We start from the raw sequence: 18510 nt of genomic DNA, 5'->3' as shown, positions 1-18510 counted from the left end.
TGGGGCATGATGGCGGGAGAATTAAACATTTGGCTTTCTTCCCCCTCTCAGAGAGAAAACATAAGTAGAGAAAAGCATCCTTTCCCCGGCTGGGCCTTTGATTCTTATTTTTCCCCACTGTGAATCAGTAGTCCTTGGTTACCAAGGGGGGCTGGGTGGGGCGTTCCTACCCTTCTCTCTCAGCGGAGCCAGCCTGCCCTTGAACTTCTCCGTTTGCCCTTCAGGTAGACGGGGTCAGCTACCTCCTTCAGGAGATCTATGGAATCGAAAACAAGTACAACACACAAGACTCCAAGGCAAGTTCTACCCCAGAAGCTGAGCGTACACTTCCCGGGCGGCGGAGTGCGAGAGTCTCTGAGAAAGCCGGGATCTGGGAAGGTCACGTGCCCAACTCTGGAAGCTGTTCAGTCCTAGGAGGGTGTTTTCTTGTTCCTCCTTTCAGACGATTATACTTATATCACTTTGGAAATGGGGGGATGGGGGGGGAGCCGGCTTGGATTAGCCCTTCTGCAGGGCTCGTCCGTTCCTTCTGCTTCCTGGCGGAGTGCTTCCCTGCCCTCCCCCTCCACGTGGTCTCCTGGGCCCTGAGCTCAGACTGTCACAGGGGCCAGGTCTGAGCCTCATGGGATGCGCTCGAGGTAGCAGTGCCCAGGATCAGTGAGGCCGAGTATGCAAACTCACGGGGCCGACTGTAAAGTCCAATGTAAACGTAAGAGTTTGTTCTCAGCGCTGTCTCGGTCCTCCAGGCGAGCTGCCCTCTGAGGCACAGGATGGATACGTTGTGTCTCGTTGTGTCAGGCCCTCGGTGTCTGTCTCCCCGGCCAGGTGGCTGAGGACGACGTGAGTGATAACAGCGCCGAGTGTGTGGTGTGTCTCTCGGACGTCCGGGACACCTTGATCCTGCCCTGCCGCCACCTCTGCCTGTGTAACACCTGTGCGGACACCCTGCGCTACCAGGCCAACAACTGCCCCATCTGCCGACTGCGTAAGCCCCAGCGCCGAAGGGGCCCTGCCGGGTCCACGAGCCGAATGACGCCGGGAGGCGGGATCGCGCTTTCTGTCCGGCCCCTGCCGCGCGGCGCACCGATCGCCTGTTCTCTTCTTCACAGCCTTCCGGGCACTGCTTCAGATCCGAGCCATGAGGAAAAAGCTGGGCCCCTTGTCCCCAACCAGCTTTAACCCCATCATCTCCTCCCAGACCTCCGACTCGGAAGAGCATTCAGTAAGTGGGGCTCGGCGCCCTGACCCCCCGTGAAGCAGACACCGTGGTCTACCCCTCCCGTCCGTCTTTACACAGCTTCGTGGCGCGTCATTAAACCTCGGGGCACAGGAGTGGTTAGCGAGCCGACTGACGCCATGTTGCGGTAAAACCGACCAATAATACAATGGAAAATTGGGATGCCGTCCATGAACATGCCGTCTTCTCCTTGGGAGCCCCGCGCCCAGTAGGTGCATGCGGTTTCACGCCAGGGGGTTCCGGCTCTGGGACTCCCCCAGGCAGGAGCAAGGGGATGGTGGTTTTGGATCTGAACGCAGTTCGCTCTCTTTACCTGAGCCCTCAAAGAGAGTGACAGCTTTTCTTGATCCCTTTTCATGGCGTCAGCGGCTAGGGGCTGACTAAATGACGAAACTCACCCCGGTTTCAGAGAGGCAGTGACCATCTCAGCGCAGACCCTCCGCGCCCTGTGGTTAGTGGTAGACGAGCAGGTACTGCCCTCCTTTAGACGAACACAGACGCACTATTCAGCGAGCGGGGCTGGGATCATGAGCTAGCTATTCAAGGAGGAAAAGTCGGTTTAGCTCTTTACTTCCTACCAGATGCCGAGTTCCAGATGGAGTGACTCGCTAACTGTATTAAAAAACGAAGCCGACTAAACAAAACACTAAAACCCTAGAATAAATCATAGATGACTCTTCGGCTGGCTTTGGACGGAGGAGGACTCTCTGAGCTTAAAAGCACTGGAGCACTACGAAGAGAGGATGTGCAGATTTTATCACATAAAAAATTTTTTAGTTCCAGGTGTGTAAAAGTTGTCCAAAATGAAAAGGCAAAAAAAAAAAAAAAAAACCAAATCACTTAAAGAAAAAAATGTATTCACGATATTTACATCAGAGGGAAGGTTAATATCTTTGCGTAGTGTACGAATGAGCTAATAGATGAAGGTACGAAGGATACAAAAAAAAAATTCTCAAAAGAGGAAACAGCTGGTGAACAGTCTCTTGTTTTAATAAGTCAACCACGTTGAAAATCAACAATATGCAAATTAACGTGAGATGCCATTTTTCACCTTTCAAATTTATGAACGATTTTAAGGATAACCCTGTTGGCAGAAGCAAATAGATTTGCGGTACTGCTTTTAAGAGTATCGCTGGAAAGATCGCCAAAAAGAATAAACAGCTCTGTATGTCAGGAGCCTTATAAACATTGGTCCTTGGTAGCTCAAGTCTAAAGATTTAAATACCAAGAAGATAATCTGAAGAGAAGAGATTTATGCACGAAGATGTTCCTCCAGACACAGCTCACAGTAGGAGATGCCGATGCAGTTAAGTGCCCAGCACCGTGGACAGGTAGGAAACTCAGGGTATCCTACGAAAAGGAGACGCACGTGAAGGAAAATATTTATGTTTCGTGAAATAAGCGGGGTACAGAGCTGTTACTTGCAGATCGAGTTTAACTGACCATGTAAACAGTACAGAGAAAAACATCGGAAGAAAATACACCAGGATGCTAATAATTAAGTTATCACTTTGGGTGATTTGATGACTGATTCCCCCCCCCCCGCCCTTTTCTACCTTTCTGTAATTCCCAAGTTTCCTGTTATAAGTTTCTATTATAATCAGAGAAATAACCAGTACGAAGTGCGTCTGTAAGCAGAATCTAGGAATACATCGGGGTTCTCTGATATTTTATCTTCCTTTGGTCTCTGGTACAGGAGCTTTTTTGACAGACCCCCCCGACCAGATGGGAAAGGAAATGTTTTTCTAGTGCAGCACAAGAAACATGATCACGCCATAACTCGAAGAGCATTTCATTAATTTTTCAACCTGTCTCTGACTCTCCCAGTCCTCAGAGAACATTCCTCCGGGCTATGAAGTGGTGTCTCTCCTGGAGGCCCTCAACGGGCCCCTCACCCCGTCCCCGGCGGTCCCTCCACTCCACGTGCTCGGAGACGGCCACCTCTCAGGGATGCTGCCCGCGTACAGCCCCGACGGCCAGCTGCCCCCCGTCAGGACGCTCTCCCCCCTGGACCGCCTGTCCGACTGCAGCAGCCAGGGGCTCAAGCTCAAAAGGAGTCTGTCCAAGTGAGTAGCCGGCACTCGGCAGTGCTGGCCGAGGCGGGGGGTCCCTGGGTGGGTGCTTCCCTCCGCCAGGCACCTCCTCAGTGCCACCCCATCCTGGGTCCCCCTGGGCCGCGTGGACCCTCTGGGCTGTTCCTGGAGCTCCATGTTTCACTGAAGACTAGCACCTCGGGGGGAAAGTTATCCCATCCCTCAGGAGAGGAAAATAAGATGGCACATGAGTATTGGGGGGGGTCAGGATAGGCGGATCCACTATGTGGTCTGTTTCGGGGAGGAGAGGTGTGGTATAGAGCACAGGACAGCGTTAGGGTCATTCATGCCCGTAGGGGGGCTTCTCTTAGCCTGAAGTCTGAAGGGACCTTGTGATCTGTATCTCTTAAGCATCTAAATCCAAGTAGGTGCCAGTCCTGATAAGCTTTTCCTGGCAGAATAAAGGCGGGATCTCACAGATGCAAATATCGAGACCCTGAAAGTGTCAGCAGTTTTGCCCATTTCAGACACAAATTATCGAAGGAGCTAAAGAGAACTCAGATTTCAGACGCCAAGGAGAGGTCTCGGTCCCTTCCTCATGCTCTTCCTTTGCTCCTTGCTCCTTTTAAGATTTGGGGGTTCCCTTCCCTTCCCCTCGCGGTCTCCTTCCTGTGACGTCCGCTCCGTGACTTCCGTCCTTTGAACGGGGGTCGGCTGAGCTGCTTCTCCCCGACTCGGCAGGTCCATCTCCCAGAATTCTTCCGTGCTGCCAGAGGAGGAGGACGAGGGCTCCTGCAGCGAATCCGAGACTCACCTGTCTCAGGGGCCGTCGGCCCAGCAGCTTGGACAGGTGAGCCGCAGCGTCCTCCCTTCCCTGGGCGTGGGGCGCCAGGTCCTTGCCTCCCTCCCGCCTGCCTGCCTCGTCAGGCCCGTCTGCCCGTCATTCCTTCGCCGCGCAGCTTTGACACTGCGTGAGACAGCGGCAAAGGGTCTGTCCGATTCATTCATTCATTCATTCATTCACTCACTCACTCACTCAACCACGCGTGGAGCCCGCGTTCCGCACCGGGCACCACCCCGTATGCCGAGGTCGGCAGCACTGAGCAGACGGCGGAGGCCCCTGCCCTGGCTGCATATTCGTGATGGTGGGGGCGGGGGGGGGGCACACAAAACGCAGTGAGTAAAGAGGTGTCCATGCCAGATGGCGCTGTGGACCAGCACGGCAGACGAGGCAGAGTGTCGAGGACGGGGCGGGCGCTGGACGGCTTCAAAAAGGGGTCCGTGCACGGAGCCAGCCATGCAGACATCTGACAAAGGGGGGGGGGGGGTTCTAGGCAAAGGGCCGGCAGGTAGGAGAGCCCCGAGAGAGACATGCGGGGAGGCCAGCGAGGTGGAGTAAACGAAGGTGGGGTTCCTCCCTGTGCGCCCCTCACGGATTTCATCACGTCCACTCCCGGCAAGGCCGTGAGCCAGGCACCGTGCCGCGTACAGAGACGAGAGGGTGGTTCCTGTCTTCGGCGCTCACGGTCCAGTTGGGGAGACGACATGTACGCAGATGGTAGCATCGTACCTGGCGCTTAGCTGTTGCTCAGTTAAATGTTTGTTGAATGAATGAATGAATGACTATGGAAAACACTTGCACCCAAAACGGGGACAACTCAGTGCTGCGGCAGAGGCGTGAAAGATTGTGTCACGGGGAGGAAACCAGAAACAGTGTGAGGGAGCGGTAGCATTTGAGCCGAATCTTGAAATTCTCTGGACATGAAGAGGAAGGTGAGGGCACATGCGAAGTCACAGGGCAGGGCGTGACGCGGGGCCTCCGAGCAGGCCAGTGGCAGCCGAGAGCTTCGCTGCCCGAGGCCCACCTGCCGGAGGTGTGAGGATGGAGGGGCGGGAGAGAGGCCGGGGCGGGAGCCCAGGTGGGCAGGAATGCCAGAACGAAGATGGAGGAGGGACCAGGTTGTAGAGACAGAAGCCACAGGACTTCGCACCTGCTGGGTGGGGGCCGGGGGAGGAGTGTCGGGAGGAAAGGGTGGTGTTCGTGTTAGAACTGAGCCAGCGTCCGTCCGTCCGTCCGAGCGGAGGGGCCCGGCAGGCAGAGAGGCCGCCGCTGCTCTTCCTTCAGAAGGAAAGCTGTTCATAACCCCGGGGAGACCTGGGGTGTTCCCGTGTCACAGCTGCTGGGTGACCTGCGTCACCTGAGCCGCAGCCTTTGTCCCGCCCCGGCAGATGCTGTGCCTGGGGCAGGATGTGCCGACTGACAGTGGCACCTCCCCTGGGAGGCAGCAGTTCCTGGCCAGGGCTGGGGAGTTGCGATGGCAAAGGAGAAAGCGGCCGGCCACGCCCGCGCATCGCAGACTCACCAGACCCTGACCCCGAGGACCTCAGTCCCTCCCAGCGTCTGCTCTCCCCCTCCTCTCTCCCCGCGCCCCCTGCCTTTCCGCCCTCCCTTCCTCCAGCCTTGGACTTGCGCTTCCTGTCTCCCCAGGAATGCGACGTGACCCCAGACAGTGAGAATCTGACCTTGTCATCATCAGGAGCGATTGGCCAGTCGTCTTGCACGGGGACGCCTCTCTCTTCCACAATTTCCTCCCCAGAAGGTACACGAGGGCGCGGGGTGCAATGGCTCGTCCTTCCCCTCAGCCCAGCCCTCAGCGGTCCCAATATGTCCTCCGGAACGACTTGGGAGCAGCAAGTTAACCCCTAAGGGGTGTGACTGTGGAGGCCCCAATGAGGGGGCAGGGGGGCTTGCTCTCCTGCCAGGAGTGAGCAGTCTTTCCCGGGGGAGGGGGGGTGGCAGGCATCTTTCCCAGCCCTGCCCTTCTGAGATTCCCTTTACCACGGTGGCAGTGGTGTTGGGGAAGGCACGCCCCTGGTCCTGAGGCTGAGCCCCGAGCTCTAAAATGAGATGGAGCCTTCCATCTGAGCCCCGTCCGGGCGAGGGCCAGGCGAGGCCGCCGCGGTCCTGGCTTCGTGGGCCGGGGAGAGGGCTCTGCTCCTCCTTCCGCTCACAGGACCCAAGGCTGACCTCCGTCCTCCCCCCTCACCCCCTGTCTCCGAAGACCCCGGCAGCAGCAGCCTGGCCCAGTCGGTCATGTCCATGGTGTCCTCCCAGAGCCAGCACTCCCAAGTCAGCACCGACACTGTGTCCTCCATGTCCGGCTCCTACGTGGCCCCCGGCACCGAAGAGGAGGGAGAGGCTGTCCCTTACGCCCGGGCCGCCAGCAGGGGCCCCTCAGAGGACGGAGAGGTGAGGGAGGGCGCGGGGACGTCCCAGGTCGCTCACCGGAAGGCTGCCAGGGACAGCTGCAGAGGCCCCGCCACACTTGGCAGGAGAGCCACGGAAGCGAGGTCGCTAAGACCTGACCGTCCGGCCCCGCTCTGTCCCGAGGATGTGGCTCGGCTTTGCCGCCAGGCTGGGGGGCCGGAGCAGCCGGGGGTCTGGGCCTCGATCCTTGTTGCTCTTTCGCAGGTGATGCCAGTGGCGTCTCCCGACAGCAACTTTGTCGGCCTCGCCGAAGAGCAGGATGCAGAGGTAACACCAGTGGGGGACAGCCGTGCGTCCTCTCCATCGGCGGGACCGTTGGCGCTGGCTAGGGAGGCAGACAGGATGGGTTGTTCCGGAAGAAGCCTCCCGAGGTGGCCCGCCAGGATGGGTCAGGGGCATAGTGTAGTGTCGGGGAGCAGGCGCGGGAGCAGGGGAGCCACACTCTCCAGTCGTGGGCGGCCCGATTTGCAGAGGGCGTCGGGGTCAGTGTGACCTGCGTGGAGTGGGTTCTAGAGGGCCTTCAGACCTTGAGAATGTGTTTGTCTTTCATTCGCTTAGTGAATATTTACACAGGGTGACCGTCGTAGGTGCTTCCTGGTACTGGGGGCCATGAGGACCCGGGTGACCTAGTTTCCGCCTGCCCCTCGCCCTCGGTACCTGTAGGGGAGCCCTGTCCAGGGGGACGGGCAGGGACAGGACTCTAACTCAGCGTGAGACCTGCCCTGACCGAGGCGTGGGAGGTCCGTGAGATGCCCAGGCCACACTGAGGGCTCCAGCACAGGGACTTCGGAAAGTTTTAAGATCTCGCCCTTTGCTTTTTCACTGGACAACGTGCCTTTCCACCTTAGAAAACAGAATGAGCTAAACTATGACCAAGGCTCTTGCTGACATTTCTAGCATTCATCCATCATGTGCCTGCGACCAGGACCCTACAGGTCGGCCATGCCTCTCCAAGCCAACCGCCTCGGCTTGGCCTCCTAGGCCCCCCAAGCCTGACCTAGGCCCTGCACTTAAACGCTCTCGGGAAGAATGACTCCGTCTTCAGCCCACGAGTAGACAGTTCACCTTTGAGAACAGCCCAGTTCAAATCCATGTTGCTCAAGGCCCAGCCGTATTTTCGACCCCGGCTGGGACTGACCCCACGTGCGCAGGGGGCCGGGCCGGCTCGCGTTTCCTGCGGACTTTCGCCTTCCTGGGCGGGCGGCGGCGCTGCCCTCCGCCGTGTCTCCTGCGCGCTCCCTTCGCCGCTTGCCGGGCTCACAGTGCCTTCCTCCTGTTGCAGGGAAACGACGTCACGGAGGAAGAGGACGGACTGCCCACGCACGAAGAGGGTAAAAGACCTGGTCTTCTGCTCCCTGTTACGTTTCTTTCTGGGGCGTTCTTTCAAGGGGACAGCAGGGGGCGCTGGGGTGAGTTGGTGGCGCTGCTCGGTGGTGTGCCGTCGGGGAAAGGTCGCCTTCCTGATGGCATAGTAAAGCGAGCAGGGACCCCAGGACCGCGGTGGCCTTCCCCGCGCTTCCTGGGCTCAGCCGCGGCCGTCAGGGCGAGGAGGCCGCAGAAGAGACCGGCAGCCCCACGCTTGCCCTACCGGGGTCGCGCCCCTCGCCTTCCTTCCCGCTGCAGCTTTTCAGCCGGGGCCCCCAGAGCCGCCGCAGCAAGACAGCTTCCTCCACGGGGGACACGGGACCGTCAGTTAGGCAGCTGGTTTGGTTTGGGTTTAGTGACGGGCACCGCGCACGGTACAGGAGAGGGATCCCGGTGGGGGCGGGGGGGGGGGGAGGGGGCGCGGTCAACGCGTGCGCAGCTCAGCCGCGCGCAGACACGTGTCCTGTGGCTGGTGCGGCGAAGTCAGGCCTCGGCGACATCTTCAGCTGGAGGAATGTTGTTTCTAGTCCGATTAGAAGGAATGCACCGCAGAGCACGGGAGCAGGAAGAAGGGGAGGGGCTGGGGACGTCCCACCCCGGGACAGACACCAGCCAGTCCCGCGCCCTGCTCTGCCGCTCTGGGGCGCCGCGCACAGGAGGGCACCTCCAAAGCAGACCCGGACCCCAGCCTGGACGCAGATGTCATCCTAGTTGCTTCTGCTTTAGCGCTGGCCGTTGCTTGGGGAGTTCAGGGGTGCGCATGCGGACTTGACCACTCTCGCCTGGCCAAGTAGCCCTGAAGGAGCGGATGGCCGCCAGGGCTGTGGCTCCGCCTCTGTCTGTCATGCCAGCCGGAGGCAGCGGGGTGTTGGGTGCTCCGCAGAGGAGGCGTATAGAGGAGGCGGATGTCTTCAGTCCTCAAGGCTCCCTCTTCCACCGTCCCCACCATAGGATATTTGCTTCTGACAAGCGCAGGGGCCCAAGGGGGGGTCCCACCTGACATTCGGTGGCCCATACGATGGACTTATGTTTCTTTCTCTCCCTTTCGCCAAGAAAAGAAAAAAAAAAAAAGAAGGAGCTTGAAAAAAAAAATCACTTCTAAAACTTTTCCCTTCTCCTCTTCCACGTCTGTAGCTTTCTGGTCAGTCCCTTAAAACATACTCAACATAACAAATTAAGTCTCATAAGAGAATAAATCATAATTTCGAGAATGTGATGATTCTGATCTGATATGCAAAACTACGGAACCCGAGACCTTTAACTGTCGTTCTGTGTATTATCATTTGCAGAGCCGCATGGTCACAAGCACAGCCCCCAGCACCTGGCAGACACACAGGCAGGAGCAGGGTGACTTCACCAGTGGCGTCCCCAGCTTTTCCCGGCCTCGGGCGGAGCTCCGCTCTGGGCCGCGCTCCCTGTGGAGCCTGCCCCCTGTCCCGCAGCCGTCCCCAGGGATCTGACTCTCTCCTGAACAACGGCTGGAAAGGGGCCAAGTAGGGAAACAGAGCAGGACAGCTGGAGAGCACAGACATGCCCACGCGATTTGATTCCTTTATTGTCCACTCTTTACCCACTTAATTACTGTCTTTTCTTTAACATATGATTTGATTTTTTTGTGTCTCCATCCTTAAGATTTTTTTTTATTTTAAGGACAGCAAAGCAGAGAACAATACAGCCAGCCCCCCGTCTAACTGCGTTAACTCCGTTACAGGCCAGAGGACATGCGCATTTCTAGGTATGGAGTGTGACAATAACAATGACTTTGACATCGCAAGCGTGAAAGCACTGGACAATAAGCTGTGCTCTGAGGTCTGCTTACCCGGTGAGTGGCAGTCTGCTGACCATGAACTTGGTGGGAGACGCTCCCCAACTCACACCCCTGCTCCCACCCCGGGACACCTGTCCCCTGCCCTGTAGCTCCTGTGACAGGCCAACGGGCTGTGCTACGATGCTGGAAACCCATTGCTGAAAGGAAGTGAGGAGGCCTCAGGACAGTCCCTGAGTCTGGTGCTCTGAGGGTGACTCAGGACAGGAGGAAAGGAGTTCTTCCTCTCCCTCTGACCAGGCCCGACCGGCCCCCCTCCACATGGCCTTGCAGATCCTGTGGCGGGCCGCCTGGTCATTTCCATCGGCAGGGAGTTTGAGGCAGACGGGACCTCTCCAGGGCAGTGCCGGAAAGAGCCCGAGCATCTGCAGCTCCTGAGAGGACTATGTTTAGTCAGCATGAGGGAGGAACTTGAAAGCCAACACTTAGTAGGGGAGCGAACGGCTCTGTGACCCCGGGAGCTCTGGGTTACCAGTCGCATTGTACATATTAGATCCGGATCCCAAAGGAGAAGCCAGGGGTTGAGGGTGACTGTGCTCCCCGGAGCCCTAGCTTCTGATTTGATCAGTCAGGGCCATCAGCGTGCCCCTACATCTTCTCACGGCACTAACCCGAACCTCGGCCATCGCCTCGCAGAGGAGCCACGTGAGCCGCACGTGAGCGCCGACCTCCTCGCACCCCATGTGCCTACTCAGGGGCCCGCGAGCCACTTCAGGAAGCCCAGGCGGCTAGGTCCGCCCCGCCCCTGCCCCTCCCGGTCTCACGCGGTGGCGTCTGTAGTCTCTCTCATGTGCCCCGAAACGGAGATGCCGTTCAGCCTCAGAACAGCCACCCAAGCCGTGGGTCCAGTGCTTTACTCGCTGAGCGAAGTGCCCGGAGGCGCTGCGGCTGCCCCTGGCCACCCGCCTGGGTGGGGCACGGGTCCGCACACGCCCGGGCCCCGCGCAGGCTGTGGCCGGCCCGCACTTCTCGGGAGATGCTTTCTCCAGCCTTTCAGAGGGCTCTCGGGTCCTGTTCTGTTCAGGTCTGGCCTGGGGCTGCTGGGGCCCAGGGCTCACTGCACTTCCTGCCTCCCCCACCCCTTACCTCGCTTCTGTCTGTCCATCCGTTTCTCACGTCTTTTTTGCCAAGTGTAAGTCTGTCTGTCTGGTCTGTCCGTTTTTTTTAAATTCATTTTTGTTATCTAGAACTTCGTGTGAAAGTTCATGTTCACTTGTGCCGACACCGTCCTCCCTGGCTACGCCGTGCCCGACACCAAGCTTGCGGGGCCTGCGCACACCCCCGAGGCTCTTGCTTAGGTCGCCATTCCTATCTGGCAAGGGCCCGTGTCCAATAGACGAGACTTTCCAAGAAAAAAAAAAAAAAATATATATATATATATATATATATATATATACACACAAATTCATGTTCCAGAAAAATGGGGGTGCTTCTGTGCAAGGGTTACCGGGAGGATGGCGTTTGGTGTCCTTGCTCACCAGCCAGGGAAGATGACATCTCTGCCCTCACTCCGCCCCGAGTCTGTGGCCCCGAGTCTGTGGCAGCTGCGTCAGCCCTCAGCCGTCTGCTCACTGGGCTTGAGGAGAGAATCTAGGTTCCCGCCTCCCGCGAGGGGCTGTCCCACCCACCCCCAGTGTTTGGCAGAGGGGGCTGCTGGGAATCGTTGCTGGTGGAAATCGGAGCTCATTCCTTCTGCTTCCTCCTCTTCCTAACTCCCTCTGCCCAGCCCGCCGTTCACATCATTCCACTCATGGGATTGTGGGAGAGGAGCAAGACCTGGAAGAGAGAGCGAACCCCTGGGCCTCCCGGTGGTGATCTCGGGAGCCAGCCGACCTGAGATTAAACTGGGTTCACACTCGAGGCCACACTGAAACCAGATGCCTGTGGCGGCTGTAGGGAGAGGGGCTCGGGTGAACGCGCTGGAGGTGTGCCATCGCCCCCTCACCGGAGGCCTCAAACGTACGGGAGAGGGGAAGCGCAGCTGCTCTCGGGGACAATGTCCCTCTGCTTCCGCCCTTCGCATCGGACCGGCGGCAAAGCGCCGGGCACTCTTGGGACGCAGCTGCCGGGTTAGTGACAGGTGTTTCCGCTTTGGTAGGGCCCGTGGCATGGACGGGCCTCTCCTCCCCCACCTGTAAGGTCAGCCGTCCGTGCTGCGGCTGAGATACCCGCAGGCTGGCTCGGCTCATGTTTCCACAGCATCGCCCCTTCACCGAGGGCCGATGGGGAGCGGGGCGCGGGAGCACGCCTGCCCCCCCGTCCGCCACCGCCCCCCCCCCCCCCCGTGCTCATGTGTGCTCCGTCAGGAGAGCCAGCCCGTGGCAGGGACCGCGCAGGTCCCCGTGCTCACCACGCTCATCAGGGCGACACTCAGAGGCTGCCTGTGTCGTTCCGGCCCCTCTTCCCCTAGGAAGCTTCTTGGGCCTCAGGACCAAGGGGGCCGGGGGGCGGGGAGGGGTGTTCCGAAATTGTTCTGGAAGGTGCTCAAACAGAGGAAGTCTAAGTTGGCAGGTACAGTGGTCAGCACTAGAATTTTGAGACCGCGCGAAGTAGCCGTGGTTCCCAGGAGTGTGACGGACGACGACATAGGTCACACAGGATAGTGGTTAGGGGCGGGAGCTCATTCTGCGAAAAGGCTCTGAGGTGATGGGAAAAGCAGAGGTAATTTGGGTTTGTTATTGGAAACGCAAAAATATCCTTAAACGACTGCATTGTGCAGGAGTGGGGTACACCCGATGAAATCTAAAAATACTTAGACAGACCTGAAATTCAATTCACTCCTCTCGAGAAGAGTGAATGGCCCAAGACTGAGATGCTACTGGGAAAGTTTGCACTTCGTAGACACTAAGAAAAAATCCACATTAACTTTCTCTTTCCCCTGGAGAGAAACTCTGCAAGGCAACTGAACGACTCGAGCCCTTGAGTTTCCTCAGCGGCTCAGTGGGGGCAGGAAAGGGGTGCACACGATCGCCCCAGCCCGGCTTTCAGCATCTCCGTCTTCGGGTCTCGTAGTCTCTTGTTTCAGATTCCCCCAAACGGGAATCCAATGGAAAGCGCCTCTATCTGCCTCCGGCAAAGGGCTTGTAGCCTCCAAGCTCCGTTTTCTGGCTGAAGGGCTGGAAAAAAAAAAAAAAATAGTAGCGCTCGCTCAGGACGTCTTCCCCGGAGTCCTGGGTTTGCCTCCTGCGCCAGGCCCCCACCCTGGATGGGGGCGAGGCGGCGGGGAGCAGCGGCGGGGTTTTCTCCGAGGGCCCCCGTCAGTGTCGTCGTAGGGGAGGGCACACCACAGGATGGATCGAGAGGCCAAGGAGACCAGGCTTCAGGCCTGAGTCTTGCCGGCCCTGGCTGAGGATTCTGGCGGCGGCGGCGGCGGCGGCGGCGGCGGTGCCTGCAGCAGGGACTCCCGTGCACCCGGAGCTGGCCGCCGGCGGGCCGCGGCCTCCTGGCGAGCTGGCGGCGGTGTTTCTGTTTTGTGCATGCATGTGTGTCTTCTCTCCTGTTCACCATTTGCTTTTGGTCTTTCCTACCGAACAGCCGCCGTTCCGGAGTCCTGCCCCATAAACATTGAGGAATAGGTATGAGATCTACCAAATTATATAAACGAACAAGCAACTCGTTCTCTGTGGGGGTTCCTAACGCAAAGGGCAGCTTCGTCCTCTCTTCGTCCTGTCCCACTTAGAGGTGACGAGCGCTGCTGAGCCACGTTCCCGACTCCAGTACCCCGGGACTAGAGACCCCCAGGTTCTGCCTGGGCGTGAGAGACACCTAAGGATTCCCTGTTCCCCTCACTTCTCTTCCCCCGGGGCCCATCTGCTCAGACTTATTAGAGCCTCAGGATGGATTATCACACCAGGACCTTTCTGGGAAATAAGCAGTTTATACCTGCCTAATCCTACCGTTTCTGCCTTAGAGTGTTTCGTGTCTTGGGCTGGCCTAACCTCACATTCACCAGCGTCCTGTCTCAAACATGAGCACCCCGAGCCTTGGGCCCGCCCTCTGGAGTGGGTCAGGCCCGCCCAGGAGCTGATGGCCTAGGATTCAGCAGTCTCCACATAGTGAGAAGTGGGGTGACAGTGCAGGCTGCTGGCACAGCCTTCATCCAGCGGGGACCTCGGGGTGCAGTCGGGAGGCCCATGGGCCAGAGAAGGAAGGGCCTTCCTCCCCAACCCTGGAGCCGCATCTTTGCCCTGACCACATGGCTGCTGAGGCATCTGCCTCTCCTCTCACAAGATGCTCTGGCCGCACTGGATGGAGCCAGGGCTGTGGGCTGGGAGGATGATGGAGGCAAGATGAGGGGAGAAGTGAGGGTGGCCTGGACAGAGCCTGGGGCACTGGTCGTTGAGCACCTTCTGCTGGCTGTACCCCGCTCGGCCCTTGCCCACACCGCACCGCCTCATTCAGTCCTCACGGCGATCCTGGGAGGTAGGAAGCAACGTGGCCAGCCCAGGCTGACGCGCCGAGTCCTGAACTGGGAGTGGAGCCCCGAGTGTTGACGGCAGACTCGGACGTAACCGGGGAGCGGACAGACGGGGTGGCGGTGGGTCGGACGCCCAGCACGAAGGAGAGAGGAGGGCCAGGAGGGGGCTGCCAGCACGGGCAGCTGGTGCTCCACGCGCGAGCGTGTGGGCAGCTTTGGGGGTGGTGATGAGGAGTTCCGTGATACCCGTGGGACCCCCAAGCCTCTCAGGCTGGTGTCTCCTGGGGTGGATGGCACCAGCTGATAGCAAACCTCAGAGACGTGGAGCAGCGGGTGTGGGGGGTGTGGAGCCATCACACTGTCCCCCCCAATGCCATTCTGTCCCTGGCTCCCTGCTGGGCAGCCGGGGGCTCCCTGCCCCGCCCCGGCTCCCACTGCGAACACGAGGCCCAAAGGAACACAGTCCTCCCACTCCGCCCCGAGGGCGCCTCAGCTGGAGCCAGGGTCTTTTTTCTGTGTCCACCATGACACGTAGGCCGGTTCCTAACAAAATACAAAAGTGGATCCTAGGGCAAGTTCGCAAAACAAGGAACATCCTGCGTGCCCCTCTGTCGGTGGGCCTCAGTGGCCGTGGCTGCCCAGCCCGGGGGGTGGGGGGCAGGAGCGGTCCCCTGCACCTGGCGGCACCCCTTCTCCCACGCGAGGCGGCCTGCACACGCACGGACAGGAGCTGCAGGCAGCACACGCGTCCTGCCGAGCTCCGGGGCTGCCCTGCCGGAGGCGCCATCGGCACCTGGCCGAAGGCCCGGCCCCCGTAACCTTGCTCTCTGTCCTGCAGGCACCTGGCAGGCTGACGACAACGTCATCAGCCGTCGGAACGCACAGCGCCCGCGGCGCTCGTCGTCCAGCAGCCTGGAGGACGCCGAGCACAGGCCCTGCGTGTGGGGTCCTCTGGCCGTCTGAGGGCCCCGGCCCCACACCAGGGCTGCCCTCCGGTCCCACCCCGACCTCGCGGGACCGCTGGCCCCCCCGGACATGCTCAGCAAGACCCAGGGAGACTTTAACACCCGTGTGAAAGCCAGACTTTGAGGTCAGCCTGCTCCTTCTCCCAGCCTCGTCTCCTTCCGTAACCACGATGTCTTCCCTCTCCCAAGGGACCGGAAGTCTCCTCCGCACGGGCTACAGCCACTCCATGAACTACGGCTCGCGAGACCCTTTACAGAGACTCTCCGGAATGTTCCCGCCACATCTCGACCTTCAGTCAGGTGGAGCCAAGGTCTGCAGGCTGATGGTGCATCTTTTCTCTGCTTAGGGGTTAGACCAAGACGACCCAGAGTCTTAGCAGCTTCATCACAGGCACCCACCTGGCATTTTCTGGTTTCTGGGACACTGTAACCAGTTTGAAACCTCCAATTTGGGGTGGGGTTAGGGGTGACTCCGGTGAGAAGGGAAAGCCACCTTGCACCATAAGTAGAGGCTCCCTCCCAAAGCTAGAGGAGTGCCTTTCCCAAGGACAAGGGACATGGTGGCAACCGAAAGGCTGGTCGAACAAACAGTTCTTGCTTCTGGTGGCCGAGCTAGTCTCCTGTGCCTCGTGTGTCTGTCTGCTTAAGAAGGAGGCCTTGACTCTGAGACTCCCCCATTCAATGAAACCCTGAGGAGGGTTTCTTAGGATCAGGTGCATTCGTGAAGGCCTGGGACTCCATCCCAAGGTGATACTTCAAAAAACACATTTTTTGACCACCTCCGTGGCAGGCGCCGTGTCGGGAGCGGTCACGTAACATCACGTTTCATCACTAAGGCCCTGACAGGCGGTATTCTCGTCCCTGTTGTCTCCGTCTCCACTCCTTTTTGTTAATAGTCGAAGAAATAGTCTGAGAGAAGGGTGGACCAGTGTGGCACCCAGGAGCCCCAAAGGGAGTGGCGAGGCGTGCTGAGCTGGGGCCAGCAGGGGACTGGGAGCCTGACGCCCGGGGCCAGGACCTTCACCTCTGGGAGCCTCCCCACCCCCAGCCGTTTTCCTCCCTTGCCTTCCAGTTCTCCTGAGCCTGCCAGGGGAAGGGGAGGTGTCGCCTTCCACAGGCTCACTGGAGATTTAGACACTGTTCAAATCGTGTGCCCCACCCCGCCCCATCCCAGCCCAGAGTACAGCATAGGAACAAAAGGCTAAAACGAGTCTCGAGTCTCAACTGTAAGCCGCGGGTTACTCCCCTCTCGACACTGGTGTGATGGACGGATTCCACACAGCTCCTGCACAGATGCTGTGTCTGCTAGCTTTTGGAAAAGGCGGTGGCTCAGTGGAGCACAGGACTGGGCAGCAAAGTCGGATACAACAGTTCGTGAGGCTGAGCTGTAGCGGGGCCTCGGGCTAGGCCCATCCTGATGGCCTGTCTTAGTATTCAGAATTGTCACCCTAGAAGAGCTTCTCGGGGCCACTTCCAAGGCCTGGAAGAGAGCCCAGTGCCCAGGGGGTCCTTTGCACCTTCTTTGTGGCCTCCGTGCACCGCCAGGACCCTCGTACTGCCTAGCGGTTGGGGCTCGCGTCCTGCCCTGTGTGTGAGGTGGGAGCAGCCAGATGTGCCGTGAACCAAGCTGGAATCTAAATTCGTCTCGAGTCCCCACATCCACCCTCTCTGAAATCCTGCAAAACTGCTGGCTCAGGCCCCATTCCGTGTCCTTCCTTCCTCCTGACATTCTCCCGGCCCTGTCCATAGTTAAGATCTGAGCAATAACTCCACTTCCTGATGTCCTTGAAGTTCGAGCCCCAGAAACAGCAGGGAACGGGCACCTCCCTTAGCCCGGGGTGGTGGCACATGGACCCACCTCCTCTCCCAGCAGGTAGTATTCACAGTGTGGTGTTACCTGAGATGAAGGAGATGCAGGTAAACAGTAACCACAGTGGCCAGGAACCCTAAGGGGAAGCCGTTATCTTCACCCCTTCTGGAGGGTCTGTGTCCTCTCCCAGGCAGAGGCTCAGAAAGATTCTTCTAAGCCTTGGTTCCATAACCAAGACACATGGGCGTTAGAATGGCCCTTCTCCCCTCGTTTCTCAGACCCTTCCTGTCCTTTCCCCACACCCCCTTGCTCTCATTTAGGTCTTTGGAAGCAGAAATATCCCGTCCAGAGGGGCTGGTCCTCAGTCAGCTAGATCAAGGAACAGGGCAGCTGCCAGCCCTACTGCCCCAACCATCATCTGGCGATAGGTCGTGTTATAAGCAGTTGACCCAGAAAGAAAGGGACAGGGCCTGGCTTCTCACACGAGGGCACAGACTGGAGGCCTGAGACTCCTTCCTGCCACACTCGGGTCCGGGCTCTCGTATGACTTTGGGTAGTGTGGCGATCCTGGCTCCCTCACAGAGCCTCGTCCCCTTCCCCCACCCAGTCCCATCTCACTGGAGTTCACGTCCACGCCGGGGCACGTCCCGGGTGCAGGCCCACACACTGTACGCCATCTCCCCTGGGGACAGTTAGCGTCCTGTTCCCCCGATGTTGGCACGCTTGTTGCTCACTCTGCTTTAGGGTCTGCACACCTGGTGTGTGCGAGTGCGTGTGTGTACTGTTGTGCCATCTGTGTACCCCTCTCACTCCCTGGAGTTACACTCATGGGCACACGACAGCGGGGACGTCAAGGATGCAATATTTATGGATTGCTGCATGATTCTTAAAAACGAATAAAACTGTTTACCAGGGAAGGGGAGCTGTTAACTGCACAGTTGGCCTATTTGTGAAAGTTTCTGTCACCTTCTCCAGGACTCATCACCTGGGAAGGGGGGAGTGGGAGAGGGTTGGGGTAGGGATGGACATGGCCTAGGTGGGATTGACCTGCCATCCCCTGGGCACAGGCGGGAGGGGGGGACAGCCCTCCCGCTCCTGGGCGGAGAGAGGCCTAAATGAGGCGCCCCCACCCTCGTCCTTAAACCCGAGAACGTCCAACACTGCAGCTCCTCAATAATTGAAGAGCAGAAAACCTGGTGACAGGAGGGAGGCTTGGGGAAGGGAGGGGGAAGGACCCCGGCCCTGGGGACCCTTGGTCCGTCACTTAAAGGCTGGTGGAATTAACTGGGCAAATGGCCCCGCTGGGAGAATAGGGCAAGTCCATCATGGCTTTTCTGAGTTTTGGCCATGGGCTCTGCTTCTTCAGCTCTCTGGAGAGGAGGGAGAGCTCTTCCTCAGAAGCCTCTGGAATGTCAGGGGTGGGGAGGAAGACGCTTACCCGGAAACTGGATTGCCCTACCCGCCTTGGTGTGTCTGAGATCGTTGCGGCGCGGCCCGTTCCGCGGACCTGAGCGACAGGTGGCATCGGAGAGCCGGACCTGCCCGCAGGCACCGGAGCCGACACTCTGGGTCGGGAGAGAGGGACAGGCG

The 18510-nt window shown here is 58.9% G+C and overlaps 1 protein-coding gene and 1 long non-coding RNA gene across 5 annotated transcripts in view; one reads left to right on the top strand and one right to left on the bottom strand.

Annotated features, from left to right (window-relative positions):
* Positions 1 to 17850, top strand: part of RNF157 (ring finger protein 157) — a 63077-nt gene extending 45227 nt beyond the window's left edge. For 2 of the 4 annotated variants that reach the window (XM_016127462.2, XM_016127419.2), the window contains exons 9-19: positions 225 to 296; positions 826 to 985; positions 1110 to 1222; positions 3065 to 3303; positions 4012 to 4120; positions 5759 to 5870; positions 6333 to 6520; positions 6743 to 6805; positions 7821 to 7869; positions 9615 to 9725; positions 14984 to 17850. In XM_016127462.2, the coding sequence (XP_015982948.2) occupies positions 225 to 296; positions 826 to 985; positions 1110 to 1222; positions 3065 to 3303; positions 4012 to 4120; positions 5759 to 5870; positions 6333 to 6520; positions 6743 to 6805; positions 7821 to 7869; positions 9615 to 9725; positions 14984 to 15108 (1341 nt within the window). In that variant the 3' untranslated portion in view covers positions 15109 to 17850. Of the gene's footprint in view, positions 1 to 224; positions 297 to 825; positions 986 to 1109; positions 1223 to 3064; positions 3304 to 4011; positions 4121 to 5758; positions 5871 to 6332; positions 6521 to 6742; positions 6806 to 7820; positions 7870 to 9553; positions 9726 to 13262; positions 13304 to 14983 lie in introns of those variants that run through there. The other 2 variants (XM_016127454.2, XM_016127473.2) reach the window with 2 other exon arrangements.
* LOC118603794 lies at positions 9435 to 18494 on the bottom strand. The gene is made up of 3 exons (XR_004951273.1): positions 18359 to 18494; positions 11207 to 13278; positions 9435 to 11070 (listed from the first exon to the last, which is right to left on the bottom strand). It is a non-coding gene; the product is annotated as an uncharacterized LOC118603794 (long non-coding RNA).
* Positions 18495 to 18510: the final 16 nt, after the last annotated feature.

The sequence above is a fragment of the Rousettus aegyptiacus genome, unplaced genomic scaffold (genome assembly GCF_014176215.1).
Source record: "Rousettus aegyptiacus isolate mRouAeg1 unplaced genomic scaffold, mRouAeg1.p scaffold_m13_p_6, whole genome shotgun sequence".
Classification (NCBI taxonomy): Eukaryota; Metazoa; Chordata; class Mammalia; order Chiroptera; family Pteropodidae; genus Rousettus; species Rousettus aegyptiacus.
Note: the sequence above shows the minus strand (reverse complement) of the source record. Positions and strands in the feature narration are given on the sequence as shown.